The 27,147-nt window shown below is 43.0% G+C and overlaps 1 protein-coding gene across 2 annotated transcripts in view; it reads right to left on the bottom strand.

The window, feature by feature from the left end:
• Positions 1-27,147, bottom strand: part of SPATA5 (spermatogenesis associated 5) — a 382,760-nt gene that overhangs the window by 200,157 nt on the left and 155,456 nt on the right. For both annotated transcript variants that reach the window (XR_006390924.1, XM_044302228.1), the window contains exon 14: positions 22,004-22,127. Coding sequence is in view for 1 of the 2 variants with exons in the window: in XM_044302228.1 (XP_044158163.1) it covers positions 22,004-22,127 (124 nt within the window). In the remaining variant the exon portion in view is untranslated. The remainder of the gene's footprint in view (positions 1-22,003; positions 22,128-27,147) is intronic.

The raw sequence follows: 27,147 nt of genomic DNA, 5'->3' as shown, positions 1-27,147 counted from the left end.
TCACAAATTTTCAAGCACCACTGTATTATCAGTGACTGGTGGACAGCGTGAAGGTACCTCTAAACAAGAGATCAGCTGATTCTTTGTATATGCATAATTTCTGGCCAGCTTTATTCGCTTCTCTTTCCCCACACAACAGACCTACCAAACGCTGCCAAACAGAGGCCAAAATGACAATACATTTTTGGCATCCGTCGGTGTAATATGGAACTATGGATCCTTGAATGTTTATATCGGGAGATTTCCTGGCGCATTCGGTAAATGGACACTCAAGGCAGGGCTCCAGACTAAAAAAAAATATCAAGGAGCCATTGGCTCCTAACCTGAAAAATTTTGGCGCCAAATTAACATTTTTAGTCGCCAAATTTATAATACATATAATTACGGTATAATTTAAAAAAAACACGTCTTACCTAGGGTTGTCACGATACCAAAATTTTGACTCGATTTAGATACCATAAAAAAGTATTGCAATACTTGATACCACGTGAAAAAAATAAAACACCAAAAAAGCTGTGTGTATTACAGATTTTATGGAACGTCTGGACCATAATAGAACAGTCCTAACCTAATTTTTGTTGGGACAAGGTGACAAAAAAATGGCAAATTGCAAGTTTTTTTTTTTTCTGTTACGGCGTTCACAGCATAGGAGATATTTTTAAATATTTTAATAGTTCACACTTTTTCGGGCGTGGAGATATGTAATTGTTTTATTGTTTATATATTTTATATGTAAAATTGGGCAAGGGGGTGATTTAAACCTAATATTTTGGTGTTTGTTTTTTTTTTTACCTTTTTTTTTTATTTAGTACCTATTTACCCCCTTAGGGGCTAGAACCTGGGATCTTTCATCCCTTGTCCTATTCACCCTGATAGAGCTCTATTAGTGTGAATAGGATCTTACACTCTCCCTGCTGCTCTGTGCCCTGTGCACACAGCAGAAAGGAGCAGACTATGGCAGCCAGGACTTCAATAGCGTCCTGGCTGCCATGATAACCGACTTACACTGCTGGGGCTCCGATTGGAACTGCCACTGCCACCAATGATAATACTTGGGGGATGGGGGTTCGGTGCACTGCACCACCAATGAATATAGTTTATGCTTAATACAAAAGCAGGCTGCGCTGCGGGTGCCGGCCATATCCCATACCTGGCACCCAGCCTCTATGACTGCGCGCTGCGATCCGCCGCTTTTAACCCCTCAGATGCCGCACCTGAGGGGTTAATAGCGGCAGATCGCAGCACGCAGTCATAGAGGCTGGGTGCCGGGTATGGGATATGGCCGGCACCCGCAGCCTGCATTTGTATTAAGCATAAACTATATTCATTGGTGGTGCAGTTGCCATAGCTCCTCCTCTCCTCCTCCCTGCTATCAGCCCATTGGGACTGCCTCCTTCTCCCCTGTGCTGTTGAGAAGAACATGGCACGCGCTGACAGCAGCGCGTGCCATGTCAGTAATGTGAAAGCGGCAGAGGTGTATGCGCAAATGGCGACAAGACTGCAAAGTCTTGTCGCCATTTAGCAATTCTAGGTCGCATTTGCGACCATTTTGGTCGCCATCTGGAGCCCTGCAAGGAGCAATGTGAAAAGACCTTAAAGGGGTTTTCTCATCTCAGACAATGGTGGCATATCGTTAGGATATGCCTCCATTGTCTTATAGGTGCGGGTCCTATATCGTGAACAGAGCCCCGAAAGTGAAGGAGAGCGCACTGCGCATGAGCAGCCACCCTCCATTTATTTCTATGGGGCTGCCGAAAATAGCCGAGCTAATGCCGCCTGCCCCATAGAACTGAATGGGAGCATGGGCTGCGCATGCGCGGTAACGCTCCCATTCACTTCTATGGGAGAGGCGGGGATTAGCACTTGGTGGTGGACGGACCCAGGGAAATCTGGGGTCCTCCAGCCACAGCGTTTCCCGCTCCCTTCTCGATATAGGTGTGGGTCCCAGCACCTATCAGACAATGGGGGCATATCCAAGCAATATGCCCCCATAATAATAATAATAATAATACAAAATTACTGGATACACAACTGAAACACTAGGAGTTAGGGCCCTGCTCGCAAGAGCTTACAATCTATGAGGATTTGGGGGTGACACATAAGGTAGTTGATTGTGATAAGTAGGATTTGAGCCATTATTGAACAGAAAGGAGTGGTGTTGGTTGAAATTATTTGGGGACTGGGAGATTATTTCCTGCCAGATACTGCCAATCTGGTCTCTGAAGTAAGTGGCCATGCCATCAGCGCAGAGGTGTGTGACAGGTTCTGGAACTTTAGGGCTTAGAAGGGAGTGAAAAGTGTCAAAAAGTCTGCTGATATTTGCGATTTTCTCCATAAGCGTTCTGCATATCTGGAGCAGCTGTAGAAACCGTGTTTCAGGTGTGTGCAAGGGTTGCCGTGTTCTGTGTCGAGAGGTTCGGATTGATATTGGAGCAACTTCATCTAGGGTGGTTTTGAGGGTCTAGTTGTAGTGATTGGTAGCCAAGTCTAGACAGGGGAGGGAAGGGATTGGGGTAAGAGCTAGCTGTAGGGTGTTAATAAGTTGCTGGCAGTTAGTGATGTGTAGGTTTCTGTACGTGTGAAAAGTAGGATTGTCATGAGAAAAGTAAGGTCTTTATGGTAAATGAAAGAAGATTGTGGTCAGAAAGTGGGAAGGATAAGTTACTAAAGTACATTGTCTAAGATGGGAATACCCCTTTAATGCACATATAGATAACATCAGCCAAATAAGAGGGAATCAAAAGGGTCGTACCACTAATAACACTTAGTGGGACTAATAACACCACAGGACAGGTGATAAGTGTTTGATTGATTCGGGTCTGACAGCTGGGACGCCCAGCGATCATGAGAACGGGGTCCAGAAGTTCCACCAAACTGTCCCATAAGAATGGAGCAGTAGTGCGCCTGTGTGTCCTCCGCTCCTTTCACTTCTATAGGACTGCTGAGTACAGGGCTCGCAGCAGTGCCATAGAAGTGATTGAAACTGAGGATGCACAGGTACACGACCACTTCATTCTAATGGGGCACCTCTGCTGCACTTCCAGACCCCGGTTTTTATGATCTCTGAGGGTTCCAGTGATCAGACTGCCGGCAATCAAACATTAATAGCCTGTCGTGTGGATAAGTACTATTAGTGGCACAAACCTTGCCTCTCTTCTCTGCCTGTGAGAAGGCTTTTAATCAAAATAATGTGCGTGGCTTTAATAGTTGCATTCGTATTATGGATATTATAACATATTGGGAATCCATAAAGACCTTTATATGTACCTAAAGTTTCAGATGACTTGTCACAATAAGCTGCCATGTGTGTATACATAACCATTATATGACTTATATCTGGCATTTTTTGCATTTTTGGCCTTTGCAGGCAGCAATTCTAGTTCTCGATTGTCCTTGTGGGTGGAGACTAGTTTCTAATCATGTCTGCCCACAGAATACACACAGAGACACAGATAGTGTTCTCTAACACTGTATTACTTATTCAGAATCATGCAGATGCACCATGTGGAGAAGTACTGAGCCGTATGGATGAGAAAAAAGCACTTTGGGTGAGATAGAATAGTTACTATTAGGGTCCATTCACACATCTGTGTGTGTTTTGCGGACAGCGGAAATGTGCGTTCCGCAATTGTTCTATTTTTTTCGGGAACGGAATTGCGGACCCGGAAGTGCGGGTCCACAATTCCGTATCCGAGCAGCACATTGTGCTGCCCCATAAAAATGAATGGGTCCGCAATTCCGTTCCGCAAAATGCGGACTGAAATTGTGGACGTGTGAATGGACCCTTAGCTGCTAATTCTGCTGAATTATTCCTGTGTTCTGTCTGTCTCTCTGACCTTTCTACCTCTCTCCTCTCCATAGACTTCAATGAGATCCTTTAGTGAGCAGACAAGCCTTCTTAGTCTCACAGAATGGATTTCTCATGACTTTTAGAGAGACAGAAGGAAGAAAAGAGCTGATAACTCTAGAGCAAGACATTTTTCTCTGAGATGATGTATTACAAAATTTCTTATATTCACCCGCACTATTGATTTATGCAAAGTTGTCTTAAAGTACAGTGAGCATTTAAATAACTAGATTTGTTTCACTTTTGTTAAATTAGACTTAGCACTTTTTTTTTTACTCTGGTGCCCTAATTCCGGTTTTACACCTAAAATGTATAATTTGTCAACAATGTTCATCACAGAAGCCAAATTCTTGATTCCTCTTCAAAGAAAGTCATAAGATCCTCCCAGATAGCAATGGTGGATCAAGTGTATCGCTTTAAGGAATTGGCCTATTTGGTAAAATGGTTCTATAACACAATTCTTAAACGTTTGGGAGCAGTGGCAAGAATACAGAAGATAAGTTTGGTTCCATAAGTGATTAAAGCCTGCATCTGCTTCTTTTCTTTGCCCCTTAAAACCTGGCTAGCAGGGCTCATCACTACGCCATATATCTCGTTATTAGGATGGTATTAACCTGGCAACATCTCCCCCTCCCTTTTCCATATCCAGCTCACAGTTACTTGTACTTTATATGTACTGTTTCTTAGTTTTTTTGTGAAAATAAAAATGAAATTAGATTTTTCAGTAATTACAGATTATACAATACACAGTATGAACGCATGTGTTCTGCTAACGGCACATATAGATGCAATGGGGAATTAACTATCCCAGCAGCTATGCAGGCTTTTATGACTACTTCACACTTGAAAATGAAGCGATTTCAATAATAACATTTAAAATGCTTCCAAAATTCAGAGCGTAACTTTATTCAAATGCATTTTTGCTGTAACTACCATTTTTTTTAGGATTGATATTATCCCCTTTATACTTGTAATAACCGTTTTTACAATATTTCAAGTCAAATTAAAATATTTTCATGGTTCCTGGATTTAATTTAAAATGAGAACAACTCACAATGCAGGGAAATTAAAGTGTAATGGGAACAAAATAATCTGGACAAATATGTATTACATGTTTTTAACATTTTCCATATAAACATATTTTTACAATATGTCGCGAGAAATAAGGACATTATATGAAGTAATAAAACTTTTGCCATAATTCTTATGGTAGAATAAGAAGACAGCTTATAATATTAATGAACATCCCATTTCCTATCTTTTCACCCAATTCTTTGTGAAATGATAGATATCTATAATGAAATAGATGCTCCTCACACCTACGACACTGGATTTAAAAAGCACTATCAATTTTACCTTCAGAACAAAAAATAACAGGAAGGATCATGATGATGGGAGGTCTGATATAACTGATGGAAGCCATATTGCCCCTATCATACACCGCACATCTCCTTCACAGTCCTGCACTGCTCTGCACTACACAGTAGACTGGAACTTATAGGCGAGCAGCTAAGAAGCAGATACTCTCATGAGATGACTGATCACTTCAGGAGTTATCTGTGGAGACCAAGTAAAACAAGTCTATCTCACACAATCAGTAATCTTAAAGGGCTTGTTTATCCCTGCAGATGTTTTCCACAGACCCCCTGAATCCGCACAGTGGTAATCAAACTTGCCTGACCCCAACGCTGAGTTCTGGCTTTGTTGCCGCCCCGTGGACCCTGCAGATTCCAGGTCTCCCTGCGTCAACATCAGGTTTGACATGGATCACGTGACTGCTGCAGCCAATGACTACCTTAGGAGGTGACGTCACCCACGTCAAACATGATGTTGATGCGGAGAGACTCAGACCTGGAGACCTGGTGGGGTAGCGATGAAGGAGGAACACAGTTGATACGATCAGGTGAGTATCTGTACCACTCTAGAGGGCTAAAAAAATTGTCCCCAACCCCTTTAAAAACCCTTTGTCACGCTTCGGTATGGGAGGGAAACACCACACCGAGCATAGCAGGAAAGGGGGAAACAGGGAATCAGGCCTGAGAACTAGGGAAGGAAGATGGACACCTCCTAGTGAAAACCCTAACCAAAATCCTGACTGACTACCAGTATGAACAGACCCCAAAGGTAGGGGAGTTCATACGCAGGAATACTTAGAGTCCTATCAAGCCCTATAGGACCCTGGTACTAATGGCAGGGATGAGACTACCTGTTCCTCCAAAAGGAAGGTCGAACAGGAGTCTACTTCAGGCCTAATACAAGCAATAGGGAAATGCAACACACAGAACCCAAACAAAATACAAAAAGAGAAAGGAAAGACTTAACTTCAAAGGGGCTATGAAAGCACCCGGAACTCAGCCGAGATCCAACCACAAACAATCCACAGGCACAGAAGCTATAAACCGCACAGCATAGTGGGAGAAGCAACTATAAATAAGGAAAGTTAAATGACCACATTAGCAACAACTGGAGGCAAGGGGTGTGGCCATTACCAGAAACAACACAGACGCCTATTGATCCACAAGGAAAACCTGTCAGATAAAACCACGTGTTGCTAGTCTCACAGATCTCCTGCCACTCACTGTCGCCGGGACGTCCGTATGGCTCGGTAAGTCTGTGACACCCTTTTTGCTACCTTGTGTTCTATAACAAATGTACAGAACCATAAAATTGCTTTCACCAATTTTTTCTAAGGCTAGGTTCATATTACCGTTTTAGGTTCCGTATTCTTTTCTGGCATAGGAACAGAATACCGGAATTGGCAGATGGCAAATTGCCATATGCCATACACCGCCAGCGCCCAACGGATCCCATTTCTAATAATGGAGTAGGCACAAATACAGGATTTTACAGTATGGTATTTTATATCACAGTCTACCAAGTAAACACTTTTCAAATTGCCTGTAATTTTCCAAATGCAGTAACTGTATCTGTCGCTGCACTTCCATTCCCCTTTTACAGTGGCCAAAGTATTGGTCTAGTTTCCTTTTGCAGCTGGTTTCTCACCTGCTCCAACTACTGAAGACACAAAGGAACACTTAACACACACACACACAAAAAATCACTTCCTAGAATTAGACAATCTTCTCTTTGTGTCTCACAAGCTCAGCCCTATGCCTCCTCCATACTGTCCTGTGTCTGGCTGTAAGAAGACTCTGCCCCTCTGCTCTTTGAACAGTTTGACAAAATGAATGTCAAAACACAATCCTTTGCTAAACGATGCCCCTGAACTGCCCAACAGCCAATGATGGAACCGCTCAGCAGCACATAGTTTTTTTTACATTTATGTGTATATATATATATATATATATATATATATATATATATATATATATATAGTTTATATATACATAATGCTTGTTTATACCAAATCATATTATTCAACATATTTTTCCTAATATGCAATCGAAGGAATGATAGTAGACATCGACAGTTTACCGTAAGTATCTGGGGACACATCAAATCTCTTACCATAGCACCAGATATGTACTTTAGAACTTTAAGGGACAAAGGGGCACATTTATTAAGACCAATGTTTTAGACGCCGGACTTAATAAAGGCCTAAGCTGGCGGTGGATCCGCTGAAGTTATGAAGAGGAGCAGGCCTCTCTATAAGTTCGGAGCATCCAGCGCCAGTTCTAAATGTAAGACAGCTTCCGAGCAGTCTTACATTTAGAACATTTTCTACGCCTAAAACAAGCATAGAAAATTGTTCCCTGCCCACAATTTTAGACCTGGTGTGAGCAAGGCCAAGTCTAACCGTTGCGCAGCCATCTGCTCCTGAAATAAGCCTAATATTGGCATATTTCAGTACAATAAATTACCCCTATAGTATCTGTTCGGTTGTTTTAAAAACCTTGTTGAGTACTCAGGTAACCAACTCCCAATACTGGTAAAGCTTCAGACATTTCCAAAGTAGGGTTGCACCGGGTATTAAAGTATCAATATTTTTTGGATAATTTGAGGCCCAGTTAGGTTTGATACTGTGATTTTTTTCAATACTAAGCTGCGCAATTGCATAGCTTGGTATCAGTTCCAATCAGAGAACATAATGCGGCACACAACCATGGGGCAGATTTATCATACCTTCACTCCAGAATTCTGGCTTCAAAAAAGTCACCAAATAGGGCTTTTGCGACTTTTTGCACTCAATTGCAAGAAAAATTTAGCAACTTTTTGCAGTTTTACACAGCTCACTCCAGTTTTGAAATATGGATGGAAAAGTGGGAATAGTTATCTATATTAATTTGTTTCACTCCAGAGTTATCATCTCACTCCAGTAGCAGGGTGGAGTAGGAAACTGGAGTAGCTTTTCTAGACAAATCTGTTTAAGGATGAGACAAAATTATCAAACAACATGTGACATTTGATAAATGTGGCATAAAGTACTGCAACGCATACTCAAGCAAAACTGGATTTAGATATTCCCCTCATGATAAATTTCACCCCATATTCTCATCAGTGTCAGCTGTGGTAGTGTAGCTGAAGGGAAAGCTCAAAAGCTGAGAAGTCTGCAGTGATGACAGTCGGGAGAGAGCACTTGGAGGATAGAACTCACTACCCACTAGTCATATGACCCTAGAGGTATGATGTCACAGGAAGAGGTGGGGCTCCCTGCTCACTAGGAGCTCTTCATGTCATGACTATTTAGTATTAGTGTTGGGGGGGATCAGTGGCTCTGTGGTCACCGCATGATTAGTCTTGCTGGTGAATATCTGGTCTAAGATTCCTTCATTTTTCTTAGGATAGTTCAGAAAGTGTGCACTGTAGAGGAAGAAAGAAGACTGAACAGTTTTACTGATCAGGATTGTGATTCTGTTTGCTGGGAGTGTGGTGCCACAATCTCTGGAGAACTATTCAATGAGGACAGGAAGAAACAGGAGTGTTATTGTCTACACGTGTATATTGGTGAGGGAGAAGATCTGGCAGATGTTCTTCTCTACCTGTTGTATGATGTTCTTTGTTTTGGTTTCACTTTCTAATCTCCTTTCCTTCTCCCAGCTGTCACCTATTTGCACTGATTGTCTCCCTTTATATTCCCTCCCATACTGCCTCACTTTGCGGTTTATACTTCTTCCTGGATTGTGTTCACTGCTGGAGGCTGCTTCTCCTGATTCCTCAGATAAGTCTGTTTCCTTTATTTATGTTTTCTTGCTGGCTTGATTGTCGGTGGCCCTGACTCCGTCCGTATTAAGTGCAGGGAGCCGGTGGTCGTGTCCCCTCACTATTGTAGGGTTTTCTGGTGTCACATAGTATAAGGTACGAGGGCATGCAATCATCTACCATTAAGACCATTGCATGGGCATAGCAGTCAGGGAGAGCTCTAGGGGTTTTATAGGGCTCACCCATATGCTCCTTAATTTGGGATCAAGCCAGTCGGATGTTTATTTATAAGTTCCAGCTTTCTGTAACACCATCCGTGACATTATGTTATTTACATGGGACTGTACATTAGAGAAGATTGGCGGGGGGAGAGTAATGTTAGGACAGTATGTTACAGAAGACCAGAGAGAGAGAGGACTGATGTTATTTACATAGACTGTATGTTACTGAAGACTGGAGAAAGGGGGGGATGTCATTTACAGTTAATGGAAGGGTTAATTTAATAATAGCTTTACATTTAAACAATGGACAAACTTTATATTTGGGGGGAGGGGGGTTGGGCAAAGTATTGATTTTATATCAACGTTGTAAACCTTTTATTGGTATCGAAGTTAAAATACTGGAATCGTGACAACCCTACTCCAAAGGAGATCAATCAGGTCAGCAGGTACCCTGAAAATATTTTGGACATTTATCTGAAGATCTTTTCTGTAGTTATAATAGAAAGTTTGGTGTATATAATCTGTGAATAATGTGCCACTGTGAGCAGATCCAGGAAGCACTGTATGAGGCATATTTAATATTAGAAATAACTCCACCAGCTATGGGGCTTTATTAAGACCGGCGCCTAAAACGTCAGTCTTAATAAATGTGCCCCTAAATTTTTACCAAAGCTGTCACTGATCATCTAGCTGATGTTCTTATTACTTGCTAGTTCTTCTGATTTAGTATTATATGCCTCATCAGAATCACACAAGGTCCCACATATTTATTTAAAAATTGTCATAATTTATCAAATCTAGTGCAAAGGAAGGTGGAGCAATTGCTTACAGTAATCATTCAGATTTCACATGAATACAGTAACCTGATAGGCTGCTATTGGCAAATGGTCTACATCAGCCTTGCACTAGTTGTAATACTACCCCGAACCAAACAAACATTCTCTAGTTCTACCTTCTTCTTTTAGCTCAAAATCTCTTCTTAAGTTGGCTATACACCTAAGATAACTGTTAGCCACATAGGCATGCTTGGCTGTTGCTACCTCTGGCAGTGGTATTTATTTCTTGAGAATGAAAGAATCAGGCAGATGACATCCAACATGCTCGATAATTATCTCCCCCTACATCAGCCATCAGAGGAGATTCAGTAGGCCACCATACATATTAGATGCCTGTTCAAACCCGCTGAAATTAGTGGGTTCAGCAGATATACATCTAATGCAGGCATGCTCAACCTGCGGCCCTCCAGCTGTTGCAAAACTACAATTCCCAGCATGCCTGAACAGTCTACAGCTATCAGCCTACAGCAGGGCATTGTGGGAGTTGTAGTTTTACAACAGCTGGAGGGCCGCAGGTTGAGCATGCCTGATCTAATGTGTATGGCCAGCTTTAGTCTGTGTATGCCAATTTGGAGGTCTCCACAAGGAGAAACTTACTTCCTCTAGACCCTAACATATATGCATGTCAAAGTTGGAAACAAACCACTCCATAAACAGGTCATTATGAATGGTGATGAGCTGACCAATAACCATTGTAGAATATATTCAACTACATAACATTGGGTTACTTGTATGTGCTTTCCTAACCGTTCCCCATACCGGACATTGTCCTTTTCTGGTTTGCATTCACAACAAAATATTTATTACTTTTGTATTTTACAAGATGTTCTTTCATATAAGAGCAGCTTATAATTTTGCCTTCCATTTCCCTCTAATGAAGCAGAATCATTTTTAAAATAAGGAGACTTTAAAAAGGCAAGCTCTCTTCTCTCTGCAATAAATCTTCTCCCAAAAAGTGGCAATGTACTTTGGCTGTCACCACCTGGTTTTATTATACCGGGGCCTGAAGGCTGGGGCCACTGATTTACTGCGCTTCTTTAAAGCTCTGACAATCAAGCAGTTAAAAAAATCTGCTGTTGAACACCTGGGAAATATTTATTAGCTGTACTTCAGGAAAAGCCCTCCGTTTTCTTGAGCGCTGTAATAAGTTCTACATAAGTAAAGCCCCCAGTGCCCAATGACAGGGAAATGGAAATAAACAGGCAAAACCATATATGTTCCATCACACAGGAACACACATAAGCTACGTTAGATACCATTTGCTTCCAGTGACAATAATATATGACTGTTGGCCCTGTATATCCTGATCCATCAGAGGAACAGATTCCTAATGTAAAAGGGGCAAATTGAACAAAAAAAAACACATTCGACTGAAGGCTCCAACTATCCACTATAAGGCCTCATGCACTGGACCATATCCATTTTTCAGTCTGCAAAACGGGGATCTGCAAAATATGGATACCTGCCAGGTACATGCTGCATTTTTTTTTACTGGGACTAGCATTTCTTGTCTGCAAAACAGAGAAGAATAGTACATTTTCTATAATTTGTAGAATGGTCATGTGGATGTGGACAGCACACTGCTTGCGGACCTTTTTGTTTCTACATGTCTATGTAGAAACAAAAAGGTCCGCAAGCAGTCAGCAAAAAATCTTACATAGTAACATAGTACATAAGGCCGAAAAAAGACATCTGTCCATCCAGTTCGGACTGTTATCCTGCAAGTTGATCCAGAGGAAGGCAAAAAAAAAATACCTGTGAGGTAGAAGCCTATTTTCCCCACTTTAGGGGAATAAAAAATTCCTTCCCGACTCCAATAAGGCAATCAGAATAACTCCCTGGATCAACGACCCCTCTCTAGTAGCTATAGCCTGTAATATTATTACGCTCCAGAAATACATCCAGGCCCCTCTTGCTACTGTATTGAAAAGGAAAACTAAAATTTTGCATTGACATAAGTAGTAAGGCCCTTTGGCGGCAATTAAAGCCTCCAGTCTTCTTTTGTATGATGCCACAAGGTTTGGACAACTGGATTTGGGGATTTTCTGCCATTCTTCTCTGCAGATCCTTTCAAGCTCTGTCAGGTTGGATGGGGGCCGTCGGTGGAAAGCCATTTTCAGGTCTCTCCAGAGATTTTCGATTGGGATCAAATCAGGGCACAGGCTGGGCTACTAAAGGACATTCAGACAGTTGTCCCTAAGCCATTCCTGTGTTGTCTTGGATGTGTGCTTAGGGTCATTGCCTTGTTGGAAGCTGAGCCTTTCTGAAAATCAGGTTTTCAGTAAGAATATCTCTGTGCTTTGCTCCATTCAGCTTTCCCTTAACCCTAACCAGTGTCTATGTCCCAGCTGCTGAAAAACAGCCCCACAGCATGATGCTGACACCACCATGCTTCACTGTATCAATGGTACTGGGCAGGTGATGAGCAGTGCCTGGTTAAATCTTGGTTTTATCAGACCAGAGAATCTTGTTTATCACAGTCTGAGAGTCCTTTAGGTGCTCTTTTTGCAAAGTCTAGGTGGGTCTTTTTCAGAAGAGAGGCTTCTTTCTGGCCACTGGAATGCTGCAATGATGGTTGCCCTTCTGAAAGATTCTCCCATCTGCACAAAAGATCTTTGGAACTCAGCTAGAATGACCATTGGGTTCTTCATCACCTCTTTTACCAAGGCTCTTCTCCCTCGATCACTGCCAGCTCTAGGAAGAGTCCAGGTTGTTCCAAACTTCTTCCATTGAGGAATTATAAAGGTCACTGGGCTGTTGGGAACTTTCAGGGCAGCAGAATTTTTTTGTACCTGTCTCCAGATCTGTGCCTCCACACTATCCTGTCTCTGAGGTCTACAGGTAGTTCTTTCCTCCTCATGGCTTGGTTTTTGCTCTGATATGCATTGTCAGCTATGAGGCTGTGTGTTTCCAAATAATGTTTTTTTATATTTTAGCACAAGGACGTAACATACCAAAATGTATAAAAAGTGAAAGGGTCTGAAGACTTTCCGAATGCACTTTATATCTTTCAATTAATGCAGTTAAAGGGGTTGTCCGGGTTCAGAGCTGAACCCGGACATACCCTTATTTTCACCCCGGCAGCCCTCCTGAGCCTGGCATCGGAGCATCTCATGCTTCGATGCGCTCCCGTGCCCTGCGCTAGATCGCGCAGGGCACAGGCTCTTGTGTTTTCAATAACACACTGCCGGGCGGTAACTTCCGCCCAGCAGTGTGTTCGGTGACGTCACCGGCTCTGAGGGGCGGGCTTTAGCTCTGCCCTAGCCGTTTTACTGGCTAGGGCAGAGCCAAATCCCGCCCATCAGTGCCGGTGACGTCACCGGGCTGCCTGTCAGCCCCATAGAGAGCCCGGTATGTCACCGGAACTCAGAAAAATGCCTTTGCCCTGCGCGATTTAGCGCAGGGCAAAGGAGAGCATCGGAGCATGAACTGCTCCGATGCTCATGTCAGGGGGGCTGCCGGGGTGAAAATGGAGGGATGTCCAGGTTCAGCTCTGAACCTGGACAACCCCTTTAAGTGAGGACACCTTTTTGGCGGTTTGATCGTGGAATGCGTGGTGGCCAAAATATGGCAATTCTGGCTTTGGTCATTCATTGCACAGAATAAATAATATATTGTAATAGTTTGAACATTTATTAACATGGCACAGGAGCTGGGCTCGCCTGATCAGGTCAGGAACCTGCATCAGTGAAAGCTCCGATGGAGTACCTTGGAGCTAAAAAATACACCAAACCTATCAGGATTAGAAGAAGAAAAATGATTCCTAAAAAGACAAATATTGGTTGTATAACATCCTCTAAAATATGTGCACAAGTCCAGATGACCCTTCCTATCAACAGTCCACAAAATCCCCACCAGTTTCATTGTTCTGCACTCCAATAACCTGCTGAGCTGACACTGTGATCACAGGCTCACTCCCTTCACTTGCCTACAGATCCCCTGTAGGTTCATGCCTCCCGCAACTGATCCTCCGATCAGGGGAATTTTACCTACGCACAGGTAAAAGGAATGGCAAGGGGTATGGGAACAAGAAAATTGGAACTGGGTGGAGTCCACCTATTAGCTTAGCTTATTCAAAAATTTGCACCAAATTTGTGGTGCACTTTTTTGGCACATGATGTCACATTTTTAAGATACACCTCTTTTCAATAAACCACACCTTCTTGTCAGGCAAGGTGGAAAAATTATCTAAAAGCATCTAAAACCATTAATAAATGTGGTGCAATACATGTACACCAGTTTTAGGGTTTTTTGGCACAAATTGCGGCACTTTTTCAATAACAAATTTGCCCCACAGTATGTAGTACTCTCCTATGCTCTCTCTAGTAGAAGCTGCAGGCTGACATAATGTTATGCATTTTCAGCCAGGAAATCAGTGGAGCGTCTCTGGCTAAAAATGAAGGAACCAAATTATATATTTTTGTTCCATTTGCAACAAAATTATTTATTTGGGCTTACTGTACCCGTGGCTTGAAAAAGACAAAAAGTGGTTACCTGTGTTTTCCCTTCCAAAATTAGAGATGCTCAGTGTCAACAAGTACAACAGTAAGTGGCCACAAACAAGGTAAAAAGCACAACTGTAATAGGAATATGCTATATAACTTACAGAAGGTGATATATTAGATCGTTAGTATGCATAAAAACACTCTCATCCCTAAATAAAATAATTAGAAGATAGGCGTAGTAGAAAGCTGACAGAGGATGCCTGTGACGTATAGGTGTTCAAGGCAATGTCAACTGCTCACTGACTTAGCAAGAAAATCCTGGCGAGCTGCCAGCAATGCCACCTACTGTCAGCAGCCAGGCAGTGACTCGAAGACTATTTACTATGGCTGTCATGCGTTATCTTTAATGAGAGTTCACATAATAGAATGCTTGTGGAGTACATGACAGCAACAAATAACACTTGACGCAATTACATAAGCTTTGTTTCCAGAAAATTGCTTAAATCTTTATGACGAATAAAAAATTATGGCGTTATTTAAAGCTAGGAACCTCTCTTCTATATGTGCTTTTAGCATTAGAATGTATAAATGAGGGGAAAAAAGAGAAGCTATATTTCTGCCTACATATAACATAAGCTCATATTAGTGGTGATAAAAAACAGAATTTTGACACCTACTGTATATCAAGCGGACTGGATGCATTGACATTAAAGTGTTCGTGAATTTCATGATAAAATTAGCATAAACGCAAATAGTACAGGGCAGAATGTTAGGAATTGATCATAAAGAATAAAGTAATATTTTTAAGAAAGGAGTTATTTAAAGGAAATCTATCACGTGGAAATGGAGTGTGATCTTCAGGTAGCATCTTATAGAGCAAGAGGAGCGGAGTAGATTAATCTATAGTTAGATTCAAGATTCAGCATAACTTGTAAAATATTAATCTAAGGCTACATGCACACGACCGTATGTGTTTTGCGATCCGCAAATTGCAGATCCGCCCAAAAAAAAACAAAAAAAAAAAAACGGATGTCAGCCGTATGCCATCAGTTCTTTTTTTGCGGATCCATTGTAACAATGCCTAAAATGGACAAGAATAGGACATGTTCTATTTTTTTGCGGGGCTACGGAACGGACATACTGATGCGGACACATTTTTTGCAGACCCATTGAAATGAATAGGTCTCCATCGTATCCGCAAAAATAACGGAACGGACACGGAAACAAACAACGTTCGTGTGCATGAGGCCTAAATCTCTGCTCGTTCTGCGCTTAGGAGTCATGTGGGTGGCTCTTTTCAGTGACTGGCAGCTAACTCTGCCTGACTATGCATACAAAGCTGTCAATCACTGGTTCAGACCGCCCACATGACTCCTAAAATCAGAATGATCTGAGGTTTAAATGAATATTTTGAAAATTCTACCAAATATTTTTCTATTAAATTATATATCAATCTTCTCAGCTCCTCCTGCTCTAACGTGCTTTGTGAAGTTGGCACTCCAGTTTCATGGTCACAGGTCTCTGTACCAGATCTATATGCAGTTGTGCACTGTACACATTGCATTCAAATGTATTCATCCGACAGAGGCTTGCGACAGATGCCATACAATGACATCTGTCAATATTTGAGTCCCATTACACTAAAGAAATCGAGAGCATGGTATACTTACTTTTTTCCTTTTGCGGGGGACATCTGTACAATTGACAAAGAGGGCACGAGGCCTAACACAAAACATTTCAATCAGTTGTGACTTTACACTTAGGGCACCACCACACTGTCAGGTTTCCCAAGGCAGATTAGGAAGCCAAAATCAATAGAAAGTAAAAATAAAAAAAAAGAGATAAGACTTAAAGACTCTTTTTTTTTTAATTCACTTCTGGTTTTGGCTTAAAAAACTGCACGCAAAAACCTAACCGCGTGGCCAGACCGTTAGGCTAATTTCATACGAGTGCGTGTCCACTGCAGGAAACATACTCCATGTTGGAGTGTAATTTCCCATTATAGACACTACTACTTTGACAGGACCGCACAGCATTATAATGCTTTATAATGCTGTGTGTCCCTGCTTGACCTCGCATCTACTGAATGGTATTGACAAAATGTCGTCGGTGCAATGCAATAGATCCGAGGTTGGGCAGGGACACACAGCATTACAATCACCAGAGATAAGTCGCCACCATAAGAGCTTGGCAGCCAAGCGTGTATGTGTATGGGGAGTTGGCAAAGATAGCTATTCGGCCAACAGTCATTTAAAGAATATGGCCAGCCTAAGGCTGGAATAACACGTGCAGTGAAGCCAGGAGTGGATCTACAAAGAAGGAAAGACTGATGATACTTCTCCACTGCTTTGTATCCACGTCTGTGTCTAGTGGCATCAGTTCTTATTTTGCCAGACTTTCTCCCGCTATCTAACACAAACTCACATGGAAGTAGAAAGAAGAATATGTAACTGTGCCATGCATTCACCTGATTAGGAAGAAGTCATGGGTTTCCACCTAACATGACGGTGACCGAAGAAGAGGTGTTTTCTACAACCCTTTATATGTGCAACCAAATAAATCTTTCATGATCTTGTCACACAAATGTTTATTTTAATGAAGACACTCCAGTCTTACGAGATCACAGCAAATGACAGCTACCAAGAAAAAATAAACTCCCATCTGTCTGGCATTCAATGAGCCCTTTTGTGCTTTGGTGTCCTTTCTGCTGCTATTCTATGCGGTGAGGAAGCCCCTGAAGCTTGATGGAACTCAGGCCCCCCCATCCATCTTCAGACAATAGCCCTGGCTGACATCACTGCCTTCCATTCATCTTCATTTGTCCAATCACATCCTGTCATTCTTATGTAAATTAAACACTTGAGGATGTATCCTTTCTACACTCTGTGATAAGGTGGAAAAAGGCTGTCAATGGCCCCAGGGTGCCATCATCAGTGCCTTGTGCTTTGCATCCAAGCTAATGTGTCTGAGATTAACCTCCAGCTCTACAGGAGACAAAGTAATCTCATTTCTCAGCTCCCTTTAAAACTCACATTGAGGATCTCAGTGTCCTATGACTCTCCTTATCTTCAGTGTGTTTGGGCACTGGAATTTAAACCCTTAAATGTGAACACAAGTGCCAAGTAAGCTAAGCTGCCGTCAGACGAATACAGACACCAGTAGAGGGCTACTTTAATCCTTTGTATGCCTAGTCATTCATTTTTGGCCTTATGAAAAGTATTGTACAATTTTGGGAAACTATCATGTACTGAGATTCGGTACTTAAATCCACTAGAACACCGTTTTTATAACTTTATAGTCTTTAGGATGTGTTCTTAAGGTGAGGTGTTAGGAACGAGTGTTATTCTAGCAGTTGTGACTTTCTAGAATATCCATTGCTTACTTCCATGTGACTGCTTTTGGAGTCACACGGCCCCATAAAATGAGGATTTACTAAGTTTAAATAGCAGAGGTTAAGGGATTACACACAGAGCCACTGAAGAAGATGCTGGTAGCTCTGAAACGCGTTTGGTGAAATTTATGTGATCCAAAAGGACCCCCTGTGATACTACAGTCGAGATATACAAGTGTAAACCAGAATTGTCCGATACAGCGCTCGGCGCAGCTTGGCAAACAGCGCGCCGTATCAGAGAACAAGTGAGTAGACTTGCACGTGGGATGCCAAGCAAAGAGGAGTTACACGACTCAATATAGAGGGACCAGGAAACTCGGCTGAGAACAGGAAAGATTGCTCACACAGGTGGCCGGTCCTGGGAAACCGTTGATGCGGTAGAGTTGAGCTGCTAGCAGCAAAAGAAAGTTGTATATACACATATATATATATATATATATATATACACATACATATTAGGCTACTTTCACACTAGCGGCAGCCTTCTCCGGCTGTCGTAGTTTTATTCCGGCCGCCTCTCAGCTTGTTGGTCGTGCTGCCACCGGAACTCTGTCCCGCCACCATTATAGTCAATGGGGCTGGAGTGGACCTCCGGCAGCACGCGCGCACTAGCGGCAGAATGGATCCGACAAGCTGTTCACCCGCCGGAACAGCCTGCTGGAGAAGGCTGCCGCTAGTGTGAAAGTAGCCTAACGCTGATAAGTTTTACCATGAGAAAATTCCCATCCACAATTATACACGGATGATCTAAATAGATGAGATATATATATATATGAACTCTACCAGGGGATCAATAAATATTGAATATCATGATAATTATGAACACTAATTTTTGAATGAAATTAAGAATATAATTAATATCTGGATTAAGTAACATTGTTAACCACTCATCGCAATTTTAAATTTAAATCATGAACATTGATCATTGGATGAATTATGAACAGTAACCAATAAATTATTTGGATTAAGTAATATCACTAATATCTTCTGGACTCATTTTTTCTGGATTGAGTACCATCACTAATCATTTAATATCTGGACTACATAACATTATTGACTTCTTTCAATATATAGATATATTTCCATATTTTGATATATTTATATATCAGAGATATACAATTATTTATATAATTTGCATAATAGGAATCAGGTCTATATTTTTATCATGCATTAATATTTATTTGATAACAGGTCAAATTGACAGTTGACTAATTACTCTATGAACTTCCGCTACGAATGCTGTTTACATTGTGTTTTAAAAAAAAACTACTTTTTTATTATTTTTATTTTCTTTTCTATATTGTTTATGTATTTGATGTCTTAGGCATATTAAAGCACACATTTTTAAACGCATTTCTTAACGCAGTCCCAGGTGATTGAGTGCCTGTTAATATTCTTTAATATAGATATCCTTTACTATTCCTGCAAATTTTTTCCAACAGATTCAAGAGGAACTGATGTCCACTCCGAATAAAGCATGTTTGATCTGATAAGTTCTCAGTATGGCAGGAAATTGAAGTTTTTACAAGCCCCCATTAACTGTATAAACCAGTAGATAAATAAGACTTTCACCTACAATGATAGATTGCTGGTTTTCCCTGTTTTTATTAGGGAATTGAAAAGTACCATACAATAAAGCAGAAACACCCAAATGCGCCAGCCTGCAGAAACTGCACAGACCTCTTTCACCTGCCACTGTAAACAGGGGTACTGTTCTGGAGGGACGCTATCCACTACCGCAGTAGTATAGCAAATACTAATTCCTCTCTGTCCGTGCACCTTCAAGTACATTCAAGTACAGTAGTAGCAAAAACTTATCATGTATACATTGGTTAGAAATCAAGTCAAAAAGTAACATCTAGTGCAGGGGTCAGCAGCGGGACGCGTGCCAGCTGGCACCAGATGACGGCAAGACTTTTCAGCCTTCTCCCCATTTGTTGGATGCCCCGCCGCCGCGCTGTAACACTGAAAGTAAAGATCTTAGGAAGTGTCATGCATGACGCGTCTGCTAGACCCGCCCCTCGCGCTTCCTGCCCTGGACTCCACAGAGGAGCGACAGGACTGCCATAAACAAAGGTATTTAAATCTACTGAGAGTTTGTTTGTGACAAGATTGGGGTTGGGGAAATGAGGGGGAGATGGAGAAACGAGCATTTGACCAGATTGGGACTGGGGGCAGGAAAGTGAGCTTGGGGAGATGAGCATGTCACCAGATTGGGGAGCAGAAAGCAAAACGTCCCACGGCGCAAAAAAACGTCCACAGGTCACCAGAATCAGGAGTACAGTATTTTATTGCAGCAATACAACGCGTTTCGGGGAATCACTCCACTTCATCAGGACATATGATATGTGCAGCCCCTTGTACCTGATGAAGGGGAGTGATTCCCTGAATCGCTTTGTATTGCTGCAATAAAATACTGTACTCCTGATTCTGGTGACCTGTGTACGTTTTTTTGCGCCGTGGGACGTTTTGCTTTCTGCTACCTACTTACCTTCTTGGGGATCCCAGGCATCTCCGATAAGAAGATTCCCTCTGATCCCGTGGCTGCAGACCGCCATTTCCAGGTTTTCAGGTTCCTCCTGATGAGCATATATTAGAGTTGTGCCTAACATTAGCACAACCCTACAAGGTGAGCCTTGCAATTTATCATTCTTTTACCCTTTGGTTCTCGCAGAATTACACTATGGTGCGCACATCTGTTTAATTACAGTACAAAACAAGCCTGCTTACCGAAACCAGATTGGGCAGGCGGGGGAGAGGTGAGCTTTGGAGATGGGGGAATGAGCATATAGCCAGATATGTGTGGGGGGGCGGAAGGTGAGCTTGGGGAGGTGAGGGAACAAGCATGTGACCAGATTGGGACTGGGGGCAGGAAAGTGAGCTTGGGGAGATGAGCATGTCACCAGATTGGGGAGGCGGGGGAGAGGTGAGCTTTGGAGATGGGGGAATGAGCATATAGCCAGATTTGTGGTGGGGGGGAGGAAGGTGAGCTTGGGGAGGTGAGGGAACAAGCATGTGACCAGATTGGGACTGGGGGCAGGAAAGTGAGCTTGGGGAGATGGGGGAATGATCACTGTGATCAGATTGGGGTTGCGGGGAGGTTGGTGAGCCTGAATCCAATTGCTAGGGGGATAGAGGAGGCTGGTTATGAAGGGAAACCAGCTTTCTGACTACTTTGATGGAATTAGTGATGAGCCTGAAAATAATTTCTGGGGAGGGAAGCCCCCCTTCCCTCCCCAGAAATTATTTTCAGGCTATCCAAGCTATCTGACTACTTTGGGGGGTGCGGTGGCGATGGTGTCAGAATGTGAATAGTCTGTGGGGGGGTGAGATCTAATTGTGATTGGTGCAGCTCTGTGAGGGTCACCAGTATATGGGGTACCAATGTATGTCGGACAGTGGTGGAGAAGGGCAGCCCTCAGTCACTTAAAATGAGTGAGGGCTGCTCTTTCCCACGGTCAATAAGTGTATGGTGGGGGGTCCCCCCACATATTGGTCCCTTAGAAGCATTCCAAGGAGCAGTGACAATCTTTGCTATCCATATATTTGCAGCCGTGTAGGTCAGGCAGTGTTGTTGAGAATTTTGGGACATAGCTAGTAAATACACATATTTGTGTTATATTACTTTCCTGTATGGCTTGGCACACTGCGCGCTTCAACTTTGATTTTTATTTAATAGTCACTCCGTATAAAAAAGGTTGCTGACCCCTGATCTACTGCAATAACAGCATAGTAAAACAATAGTATAAATAAAACAGGGGATTACTCTTTTTAGCTCAAACACAAAACGTGCTATTAAGCCAAACTAGGTATTATAGAAACAAATCTATTAAAATCCAACTGAAATTCAAATATATTAAATCCAATGACAATTTACTACAAATAAGTGTTAATAAACTAATCTGCAACTAAATAGAAAATGACAAGCGACAACAGTAATGTACTGATGCAAAGTATTCTGAGGTGCTGGGTGTAGGACCAAGTGACAGTGATGTAGTTGTCACCTGCTTGTCATAAAGTTCCAGCCCTGGAGACAAAATTGACTGACGCTATGACCCTTGGTGTCTGAAACTAGGGAAGTACGGTGTAATTAATGTCGGCATATCGTACATAATTATGTACTGCAAAATGTTGGAGATTCCAGTAGTAAAATCCAATCTTACCTTGTCTATTAAATCAGGGCGATTTGTAGCTGCCAATATCACCACATCCTTCAGTTGTTCTATTCCATCCATTTCTGTCAAAAGTTGAGCTATAACCCGGTCCGCTACATTCCCAGCTCCAGAGCTATGGAAGAAACACATATCTATATGTATTATTATTATATATATGACTACTAGCACAAATAAATCCACGTACACATGAATCTAGCATTAGGTACAATATCTTCATTTAGCAGGAGCTGTGCTGACGTCACCACACTCACCATGTGGTGAGCGCGATGATGTCATCAAAGGTCCTTTTGCAGGTCCTGAAAGAAGAAGAAAGAAGACTATGCTGGTGTCACGGAAGGTGTACAGGAAACAAGACAACACAAAATGAATATACGACTCACTGGATCCAAAACTAAGGAACAAAAAGGGAGACCCCTGCATCAGACCTGGCTCTCTCCCTTACTGCTCAGCCTATGCGATAATCCCAATGGTAGATGATCGCATATCCTCGTACCTCGACTGTATAACACCTGAACACCCTATAATAGTGAGGGGACACGACCACCGGCTCCCTACACTAGATACGGAGGGAGTCAGGGTCACCTGGGATCCAGCAAACAGAAAAACACAAATTAATGCACAACACTTATCTTGTAGAAGACTGGGAAGTAGGATCAGCATGCACACACACTCCAGGAAGTAATATAAACCGCACACTGATGCACTATGGGGAGGAATTTAAAGGGATGCAATCAGTCCAACTACATGACAGCTGAGAGAGGCTAACGAGATGAGGAACTGAAAGCAAAACAAAGGAAGCTCAAGGAGGATGTTCTGAAAGGCATCTGTCAGAGCTTCTCAGATGTCTGGTGGTGACAGTACCCCTCTTTCTACGAGTGGACTCCGGACACTCAGAGCCCACCTTCTCAGGATGGGACCTATGGAAAGCCCTGATGAGACGAGTGGCCTTAATGTCCGTCACTGGGACCCACATCCTCTCCTCAGGACCATAACCCTCCCAATGAACGAGGTACTGGAGAGAACTGCGGACAACACGAGAATCCACAATCCTAGAGACCTGAAATTCAAGATTACCATCAACCATAATCGGAGGAGGAGGCAAAGATGAGGGTACAATGGGTTGGACATAAGGTTTTAATAAGGACTTATGAAAAACATTATGGATCTTCCAAGTCTGAGGAAGATCAAGACGGTAGGCAACAGGATTGATGACAGACAAGATTTTGTAAGGCCCAATAAACTTAGGACCCAACTTCCAGGAGGGAACCTTCAATTTGATATTCTTCGTAGACAACCACACCAGATCACCAACATTCAGGTCCGGACCAGGCACACGTCTCTTATCCGCCACACGCTTATATCTCTCATTCATGCTCTTTAGATTATCCTGAATCTTTTGCCAAATAGAAGACAAAGACGAGGAGAATCTGTCCTCATGAGGTAAACCAGAAGACCCCTCTCCCGAGAATGTCCCAAACTGCGGATGAAACCCATATGCACCAAAAAATGGTGACTTATCAGAGGACTCCTGATGACGGTTATTTAAAGCAAACTCAGCAAGGGACATAAAAAGAACACCAATCCTCCTGATTCTCCGCCACAAAACAGCGCAGATATGTCTCCAGATTCTGATTGACGCGCTCTGTCTGGACATTCGACTGCGGGTGGAAAGCAGAAGAGAATGACAACCGAACCCCCAAGCGAGAACAGAAAGCCTTCCAGAATCTGGAAACAAACTGCGTGCACCTATCAGAGACTATGTCTGAAGGAATACCATGCAATTTGACAATGTGATCAATAAATGCCTGCGCCAGCGTCTTAGCATTGGGCAAACCAGGAAAAGGGATGAAATGCACCATTTTGCTAAAACGGTCCACCACCACCAGAATCACAGTCTTCCCCGAGGAACGAGGCAGGTCCGTTATGAAGTCCATGGACAGATGTGTCCAAGGACGGGAAGGAATGGGTAAGGGAAGGAGAGGACCTGATGGCCGTGAATGAGGGACTTTGGCACGAGCGCAAGTCTCGCAGGCTGCCACAAAACCCTCAACCGACTTACGAAGCGCCGGCCACCAGAATCTCCGAGCGATGAGATCCACTGTGGCTCTTGCCCCCGGGTGCCTAGCAAGGACCGTATCGTGGTGTTCCTAAAAAATCTTGTGTCTTAAAGCGAGAGGCACAAACAACCTCCCAGGAGAACAAAGATCAGGAGCCTCTGACTGGGCTACCTGCACCTCTGCCTCCAATTCAGGATAAAGAGCAGAGACCACCACATCTTCAGCCAAAATGGGACCCGGGTCTTCTAAATTCCCACCTCCCGGAAAACAACGTGACAGGGCATCTTCCTTCACATTCTTAACCCCAGGGCGGAACGTGACAACAAAATTAAACCTTGAAAAGAACAAAGACCATCTGGCCTGTCTCGGGTTCAGACGCTTGGCTGACTCCAAGTAGGCCAGATTTTTATGGTCAGTAAACACGGTAATAGGGTGTCTGGCTCCCTCTAGCCAATGGCGCCATTCCTCAAAAGCCAACTTGATGGCCAACAACTCCCTATCTCCCACATCGTAATTTCTCTCTGCGGAGGAGAGTTTCTTCGAGAAAAAGGCACACGGTCGCCATTTGGCAGGAGAGGAACCCTGAGACAAGACCACACCCACACTCACCTCAGAAGCATCAACCTCAACTATGAAGGGTAGAGAAATATCAGGTTGTACCAAGATGGGAGCGGAAGCAAAACTCTCCTTGATATTAGAAAAGGCCTTACGCGCCTCTACCGACCAGGAAGAAAAATCTACCCCCTTTCTGGTCATATCAGTGAGTGGTTTAACAACAGAGGAATAATTCAAAATAAACTTCCTGTAATAATTGGCAAAGCCCAAAAAACGCATCAGCGCCTTCTGATTCTCAGGAAGTTCCCACTCAAGCACAGCGCGGACCTTCTCGGGGTCCATGCGAAAACCAGAAGCGGAGAGAAGAAACCCCAGAAATTGAATTTCTGGAACCGCAAACACACATTTTTCCAGTTTTGCGTATAATTTATTCTCCCGCTGGATGAGCAAGACCTGACGTAAGTGTTCCTTATGAGTTTTGAAATCAGGAGGAAAAAATCAAAATGCCATCCAAATACACTAATACAAATTTCCCCATTAAATGATAAAAAATGCTGTTCACGAAATGCTGAAAAACGGCTGGAGCATTCATCAAACCAAAAGGCATAACCAAATTCTCAAAATGGCCCTCAGGGGTATTGAAGGCCGTCTTCCATTCGTCTCCTTCTCTGACCCTGACCAGGTTGTATGCCCCTCTTAGATCTAATTTGGAAAAAAACTTTATCCCCAACAATCTGGTTAAACAGGTCCGGGATCAGAGGAAGCGGATAAGGGACACAAATTGTGATACTGTTCAGCTCTCTGAAATCCAGACAAGGTCTTAAAGAACCATCTTTTTTCTTAACAAAGAAAAAAACAGCGGCAACAGGTGACTTCGAGGGTCGTATGTGTCCTTTTCTCAGACTCTAAGAGATATAAGCACGCATAGCGACCCTTTCAGGTTGGGAGAGATTGTATAAACGAGATTTAGGCAGCTTGGCGCCTGGGATGAGATTAATAGGGCAATCGTACTCCCTGTGCGGAGGCAAATCCTGAACTCCACTCTCAGAGAAGACATCCGAAAATTCAGAGAGAAAAGATGGTACAGTCTTAGTAGAAACCTCAGAAACAGATGTCGTGAGGCAATTCTCTCTGCAAAAGTCACTCCAACCATTTATTTGCCTCACTTGCCAATCAATGGTGGGGTTATGTTTAGTGAGCCAGGGTAGCCCCAACACTAGAGGAGTAGGCAATCCGCTAAGGACGAAACATGACACATCCTCAACATGAGCATCACTCATATTGTGAACTATGCCCTTTAATGATTTCTGAGAAAGTGGAGCGGAATCAATAGCAAAAACAGGAATATCCTTTCCCAAAGTGCATACCTGGAAACAATGAGTTATCGCAAATTGATTATCAATGAGATTGACAGCTGCTCCACTATTTACAAAAATCTCACAAAAATGTTCTTGCTCTCTAGCGCCACCCTGGCAGGCAGGACAAAACGGGAACTACAAGCAAACGGAAAACCTTCAATTTCCGCCTCAACCCTGCCAATGTTAACAGATGGAACATTTTTAAAGGATTTTTTCCTTTTTGTTTCTTTATTACTCCCAAAAAACTGCCTGAATCTCCTAGAGGGACAAACATTTGCCAAATGATTTATACCTCCACAACAAAAACAAACCTTCCCATGCGGGCTGAATCTTCTATTGTCAGAGGCAATCAACCCCAGCTGCATGGGCTCCTGCTCAGAAGGGGTTGACAGCGACTGAGACCCCTGAGCACAGAAAGAATGAGACCGCTGCACTGTCCTGGGATTGAGTATGACAGGAAGGAGTGATCTCTCTTCTCTCTCTAAGATGCCTGTCAATACGAACGGCCCGAAACATGGCAGAGTCCAAGGAGGTAGGCCTCTCATGAAAGGCAAATGCATCTTTCAATCCCTCTGAAAGACCATGGCAAAATTGACTTCGGAGTGCAGCATCATTCCAACCAGTATCAGCTGCCCATCTCCGAAATTCTGAGCAGTATATCTCTGCGGATTGTTTACCCTGGCATAACAGACGTAGTCGAGACTCAGCCAAAAAAGAATTCATCCACTGAACGGAGGGGCCGTGCCCCCACCGGCAGCGAAAGGGCCCAGGACTGAGCGTTATCCCTGAGCAGCGATATAATGATCCCCACCCTCCGTTCCTCATCACCAGAGGAATGGGGAAGAAGGCAAAAATGGAGTTTGCAAGCCTCTCTAAAACGCACAAAATTCACACTACCCCCGAAGAACGTATCCAGGAGCGAGATCTTAGGCTCAGAACAAACTCCATGAACGCAAGCTGAACCGGTCACTTGAAACTGAGAAAGAGTCTTACAGAGATCTGCTACCTCCAATGAAAGACCCTGCAAGCGTTCAGTCAAAAGTGAAACCGGATCCATGCTTGAGACGGTTTTGGCGGTTTATAATGTCACGGAAGGTGTACAGGAAACAACACAACACAAAATGAATATACGACTCACTGGATCCAAAACTAAGGAACAAAA

Source organism: Bufo gargarizans, chromosome 1 (genome assembly GCF_014858855.1).
Source record: "Bufo gargarizans isolate SCDJY-AF-19 chromosome 1, ASM1485885v1, whole genome shotgun sequence".
In the NCBI taxonomy this organism is placed as follows: domain Eukaryota; kingdom Metazoa; phylum Chordata; class Amphibia; order Anura; family Bufonidae; genus Bufo; species Bufo gargarizans.
The sequence above is the reverse complement of the archived record's forward strand: the minus strand, read 5'-3'. Positions and strand labels throughout refer to the sequence as shown.